General features: G+C 41.5%; 1 protein-coding gene across 1 annotated transcript; it reads left to right on the forward strand.

Annotated features, from left to right (window-relative positions):
- The first annotated feature begins 2033 nt into the window (after positions 1–2033).
- On the forward strand, positions 2034–5422 carry LOC138907502 (uncharacterized). The gene is made up of 9 exons (XM_070198100.1): positions 2034–2096; positions 2207–2717; positions 2895–3013; positions 3243–3658; positions 3745–3868; positions 4095–4244; positions 4392–4522; positions 4646–4892; positions 5009–5422. Exons 1-9 carry the CDS (start codon positions 2034–2036, stop codon positions 5420–5422), a joined length of 2175 nt encoding a protein of 724 aa, XP_070054201.1.
- The last annotated feature ends 1137 nt before the right edge of the window (positions 5423–6559 follow it).

The following is a 6559-nucleotide window of genomic DNA, read 5'->3' on the forward strand; positions in this document are numbered from 1 at the left end:
TTTAAATGGTTGTAATGTAGGTTGTGGGACGGGGAGGATATATTTGGATCTAGTGACTATACCTCCCTGAGCACTTTAATACATATACATTTACAATTCAAACCCACACTTATGTTGAACTAAACCCGAACCTTCACAACATAATAACAACAACTCTAAATTTCTTTAAGCACAAATATAGCAAGATCTACCACTAGCAAGGAATTTATTTTCCCACAAAATACATACAAACACAAGACTTTGTTTCCCTTTTTTTTTTTTTTCTTATCTTCTGATTTTTTCCTTTCAAACAATTATTTTTTTTTCTTTTCTTTTTCAATTCCCTACAAGTGGCACTCACTTTTTTTATGCTCTCAAAATAGTGCACCTTTCTCCTATTATCCTCAGTCACACTCAAAAATTCGACCATATCTCAACTTAGCTCTTAACAAGATCATAACAAATTCAAGTTCTTAAGAGAGGTAAAGGTTCAAACAGATAGTCAATTTAAGAAAAAAAGGGGTCAGGCTTGTAGTGTGATTGTCAAAGAAATAGGATTACAGGCTCTAAGGGGCTAACTAAGATACACATTAATTTTGGTGGGTTAAAGGCATATATCTTGCTCAACAAGGAGATGCCCATATTACTTCCTAGACTGAACAAGACTGCTATTTTGCTTTGTAAATACACAGGACTAGTTCTAGACATCAAATGATATGCACAAAATATAAACAAAATCTCACAACCATATCGGCACATAACTCACTCAGGACCGGATTTATCCTGACTCAATAGTCAAAGCAGTTAAGCAAAGTCAAAATTAAATAATTTTAGGCACTATAATACACAATTCAAGAGATGAGCCTCGGTGTTAGCCCATCATCTTGATTGACTGAAATAAGCATGGGCGCGATGAAGTATTTACATAATGGACCTCGGCACGACCCTATGATGGTTGTTGCATCATGTTGGCAATACTGCCCGACATGGGCAGGTGTTGATGGGCATGGATTGTGGCATGACGAAAGGTGGCTAAGGTGCCAAGGCATAACCAGACCATGGCATTGGCGTGGCCATGGAAAAAGAAAGGCAACGGGCAGCAAAAGCATAGCGAGGGCTGGAAAAGCTAAGGCAAGCTAAGGCGGGGCATGGCAAGGCAAATGGGCACGGACAAGGCAGTGTCATGGGTGAGCTGGGCATGTAGCATAGGCAAACATGCGTGCAAGGCATGCTGCACACTGGCATGGGGCAAAGGCATGGCATTGTCCTGTTAGTGCCAAAATTTGAAGGATGCACCCATGTGCGACGCACATGCATGCAGTTGGGCGGTTACCTAATTTTCAACAAAGCGGATATGTAGGTTTTGGGCGGTTTCCTTGTAAAATTCGAATTGATTTCAATCCTTTGCAGTTGGGGATGTCAACTGCTAGTTTAGGATAAGGCAGCATGTGCCATACATGGGCCAAAATGTGTGCCTATATATATGTAGGCATGGCAGATTTGTCAAAGGTAGTGAGTGATTGTCTTTTGGATATCTTTTTGTAAGGCTGTTTCAAGTGTTCTTTGTAGCACGAGTTATAATACAAAGTAGGAAATAGATTCTTGTAACTCTTTGGCTTGTCTGATTTCTATATGCCTTTTATATTCTATGTGTCAAACCAAAACGTGAGGGAAAAAATGAAGAGGGCTGAGTCATATTGTGTGACTGACGCGAAGTGTCAAAACGAAAAAAATTGACTGTGTAATAATTGGTATCATAATGACGTCGGGAAGATCTTGGAATAATCATGGATTGAAGTGCAGAACTTTCTGAAAGATTTCAGAAGTTTGAGGCGCTAATGGGAATAACTGATGACGCCCTGGATTTGGTGGATATTCTGACGCAAATCCATGGTGTTAACAAAAAACTTCAACATGTTCGTGAGAGTGTTGATACCCAACTAGTGGAATTGCAAGCTTTACATGAAACTGCTAAAGAGCGGTTGGAAAATTTACAAAAGGAAAATGAAGAACTTAAGACGAAAATTTAAATCCTGTGACTGGCTATTGCAAATATGCCCCAAGGAGGTGAAGAACACACCAAAATTAACATTCCGGAGCCAAAGGCATTTATTGGCGTGAGAGGCGCCAAAGAACTGGAAAACCTTTTAGGAGACGTGGAGCATTACTTCTCTACTGCTCACATTCCGAAGAATGACAAACTGACCATGGCAAAGAGATATTTCAGAGAAGATGCAGTGCTGTGGTGGAGACAAAAAATGCAGAAGATGAAAGTGCTGGCAAACCCAAGGTTGATACTTGGGAAAACCTTCGTGACGCTTTGAGGGACAAGTTCTTGCCCAACAACTCATCTTGGGTTGCTAGGGATTGCTTAAAGCAGTTGAGGCATACCAGTTATATTTGGGACTATGCGAAGGATTTCTCATCCTTGTTGCTGGACATCCAAAACATGTCCGATGAGGACAAGCTGCATAATTTCATTTCTGGAATGCAAGGCTGGGCACAAAATAAAATTCGAAGGCAGAAGGTAAAAGATCTGCCTAGTACAATTGCGGCAGCGGGCACATTGGTGAATTTTTGTTCAACCAGTCTAACTTTTGATCCTTCTCCTTCTTCTAAGTCCAAGAAAAAGAAGAAGAGTAAGGACTGGAAGAAAGACAATCAGAAGCAAGATGGAAATGAAAAGGGCAAAGGGAAGATGGATGCTTCTTCGTCAAAACCAAGCAGGCAAACAAGTGGTTAAAAGGTTTGCTGGACATGTCAAAGACCTGGACATCATGCAGGAAATGGTCCCAATCAAGAAAAGATAAATGTTCTTCTTTCTGAAGAGGAGAAGCAGGGAAAGGGATAGGAATTTGCTGCTTATGTGAATTCGTTGCGGCTGTTGAATACATTGGTTTGCGTAATTGTGGTAGATAATATTGCCAAGGAAGAAGTTGCATATGTGAATGCTACATGGAATGATCTATCTGATGCTCACTCCACGTTAATGTATGTGGATCTGAAAATTGGAAACAAAAGTGTCGTGACCATGGTTGATACTTAAGCCAGGCACACATTTGTTGCCTCCAGTTGTTCAAGAGTATGGGTTGCAAGTGACAATTGTCCGACCAAGATAGATGTTGAAAACCAAAGGCGCAACCTAGTTTTGGGGTGGCACTGGAAGTCCCGATTATATTGGGACATTGGTCTAGAAAGCTCAACATGACAGTGGTTCCATTGGATTATTTTAAAGTGCTATTGAGAATTGATTTTCTGAAAAGGAACAAAGTCGCTCCAGTTCCTCATTTGGATGGATTTCTGTTCATGGGGGAGATGAAAGAAAGAACATTGGGATAGCTACTTTGATTTCTGTCATTGAATTTGAGAAAGGCTTGAAGAGGGGTGAGGAAACATACCTCGCTGCACTCGTTACAGTCAAGCCAGATATGCCAATTGAGGTCCCAAATTGTGTTGCAGATTTGCTAAAGGAATTCAAAGATGTGCTGCCACTAGAATTTCCAATGGAGTTACCAACGGGGAGGAAAACTAATCACATGATTGAACTTTTTCCTAGATCACTGCCGCCTGCACGGCCTCCTTACCGCATGTCGCCTATGGAACTGACTGAATTGAGAAAACAGTTAGTTGAGTTATCTGGTGCTCCTGTTTTGTTCCTGAAAAAGCAGGATGGTACGCTGTGGATGTGTGTTGGCTATAGGGCGCTGAATAAGTGACTATCAAAAACAAGTATCCAGTCCTTTTGATTCAAGATTTGCTGGACAGGCTCTCGAAGGCTAGTTATTTTACTAAGTTAGACTTAAGTTCAGGCTATTGGCATGTTAGAATAGCTGATGGGGATGCCCCTGTGACCACTTATGTAACTAGATATGGTAGCTTTGAATTCCTTGTAATGCTGTTTAGGCTAACCAATTCCCCGACAACGTTCTAAAATTTACTGAATAATTTTCTTTACAAGTACCTTGATGACTTTGTAGTTTTTTACTTTGATGACATAGTCATCTATAGCCGGACACTTGACGATCATTTGACTCACTTATGAAAAGTGTTGGAAAGACAGAGAGCATATCAATTCTATGTCAAGATGGAGAAATGTTAATTTGTAAGTCGTGAAGGTTCAAGCAATAGTTGATTGGCAAGCACCAAGTGGGATAAAGGAACTAAGATCAATTTTGGGCTTGGAAAATTATTACAGGAAGTTCATTACAGGCTATTCAAAATGGGATACTCCTTTGACTGATTTGTTGAAAAAGAATGTCAAATGGGTTTGGTAGGATTCATGTGACAAGGCCTTTAGTGCATTGAAGAAGGCAATTGCATCCGAACCAATCTTGAAGCTTCCAGATTTTGACTTTCCATTTGAAGTACACATTGATGCTTTAGATTATGTTGTTGGTGGTGTGCTGATCTAGGAGGATCATCCAGTTGCATTTGAAAGCAGAAAGTTGAACGCTGCAGAGCAACGCTATTCTACACATGAGAAAGATATGGTTGCAGTAATTCATTATTTTCAAGTTTGGAGAATTTTGTTGTTGGTTACAAAGTTTGTGGTGCGGATGGACAACGTGCTAATACATACTTCAAAACTCAATAGAAAATGAGTCTGAAGCAGGCCCGGTGGCAAGCGTTCTTGGCTGAATATGACTTCATGCGGGTACGCACTTAGTCGCAAAAAGGTATTTGCTGCAACTTACATGCTCACTCAAATTGAATCTGAGTTTTTGGATACAACCAAGTTATGTCCTCCGAATGATCCATTATATGTGAAATTAATGGATCAAGTGAAACACGGGACAGTTAGGCGGTACTGGATCGAGGATGATATGTTGCACTTCAAAGGGGGGAGAATTGTAGTTCCTCAAGATGCTGGATTACGTCGTTCACTTCTAAAGGAGACTCATGATACTCCACTGGTTATCCAAGTGTTGAAAGGATGATGGCTTTGCTATCTCGAAATTACTTTTGGCCGAAAATGGAAGATGACGTTAAGCCCTATGTGAAAAATTGTCTGGTATGCTAACTTGAAAAGGCTGAACGGAAGAGAGAAGTTAGTTTTCCACAACCTCTACTGGTTCCGGAGTATCTGTGGGCTTCCGTTTCTATAGACTTTATCAGCGGGCATCCAAAAGTTGAGGGCAAAGCATCAATTATGGTGGTGGTAGACAAATTCTCAAAGTATGGAATTTTTGTTGCTGCTCCAACCATTTGTTCTTCAGAAGTAGCTGACGAGTTATTCTACAAGCATGTTGTGAAACACTTTGGGGTTCCAAGGGATATTGTGAGTGATCGGGATCCGAGATTTACGCGCCGATTTTGGACTACTTTGTTCAAATTCATGGGGACTGATTTGAAATTCTCAACTGCAAATCACCCCAAACTGATGGGCAGACAGAACATATCAATTATCTGCTTAAGAGTACTTCAGGCATTATGTGACTACTAATCAGAGAAATTGGGTTGAGTTACTAGACAGTGCGTAGTTTTGTTACAACTTGCACAGGTCTTCGGCAACTAAAATGAGTCCTTTCGAGATAGTTTTGGGAAGACAACCTGACTCATCGCTAGAAGTTTCTCAGTTGAAATCAGGGGGCAAGTATCCCGCTGCTTATAGTTATGCTCGCAACAAGCATGAGTTTCTTGATGAGGCGCGAGACAACTTGAGAAGAGCGACTAAAAAGGTGAAAATGTATGCTGACAGAAATAGGCGGCTTTTGGAATTCAATGTTGGTGACAAGGTATTGCTGAAGCTTACTCCACATATTTGGAAGAAAAGCAGTAGCAAGATGCGTCATCGTGGGATGATTCAAAAGTATGACGGCCCGTTTGAAGTTGTAAAGAAGGTGGGTGAAGTGGCATACCGGCTCAATCTGCTAGGACGTCTCACAATACACCCAACTTTTTATGTGAGTTTCCTAAAATCGGTTTCATGAAGATGCTGAGAAACCAAATAGGGCAATGTCAAAAAGTGCTCCTCCAGTAGAGCAAAAGCAATATGAGGAGAGTATTTAGAAGATTTTGGATCACCGTACGCTATGTCAAAGCAAAAAGCACAGGCGGAGAGAGTTCACAGTTCAATGGGCGGGAAAACAGGAGTGTGAAACAACTTGGGAGAGAGGGTCGTCTCTATGGAAATTTCAAGATCAAATCAAGGCGTATCTTGATTCTGCCTCATCTAGGGCGACGAGTTCATTGATGGGGGAAGTTTGTTAGCCCTCTGGCTGGATTGACCGAACATGTCATGGGCGCGATGAGGGATTTACATAATGAACCTCGGCACAACCCTATGATAGTTGTTGCATCAAATTGGCAAGACTGTCCGACATAGGCAGGTGTTGGTGGGCATGGACTGTGGCACGACAACATGTATATAATGTGCCAAGGCATGACAAGACCATGTCATTGGCGTGGCCACGGCAAAGCAAAGGCAACAGGCAGCAAAATCATAACGAGGGCTGGAAAAGTTAAGGCAAGCCAAGGCAGATGAGCACGGGCTAGGCAGTGTCATGGGTGAGCTGGGAATGCACCATTGGCAGACATGCGCGCAAGGCATGTTGCACAAAGTTTCCTATTGGTGACAAAA

The sequence above is a fragment of the Nicotiana tomentosiformis genome, chromosome 3 (genome assembly GCF_000390325.3).
Source record: "Nicotiana tomentosiformis chromosome 3, ASM39032v3, whole genome shotgun sequence".
NCBI lineage: Eukaryota > Viridiplantae > Streptophyta > Magnoliopsida > Solanales > Solanaceae > Nicotiana > Nicotiana tomentosiformis.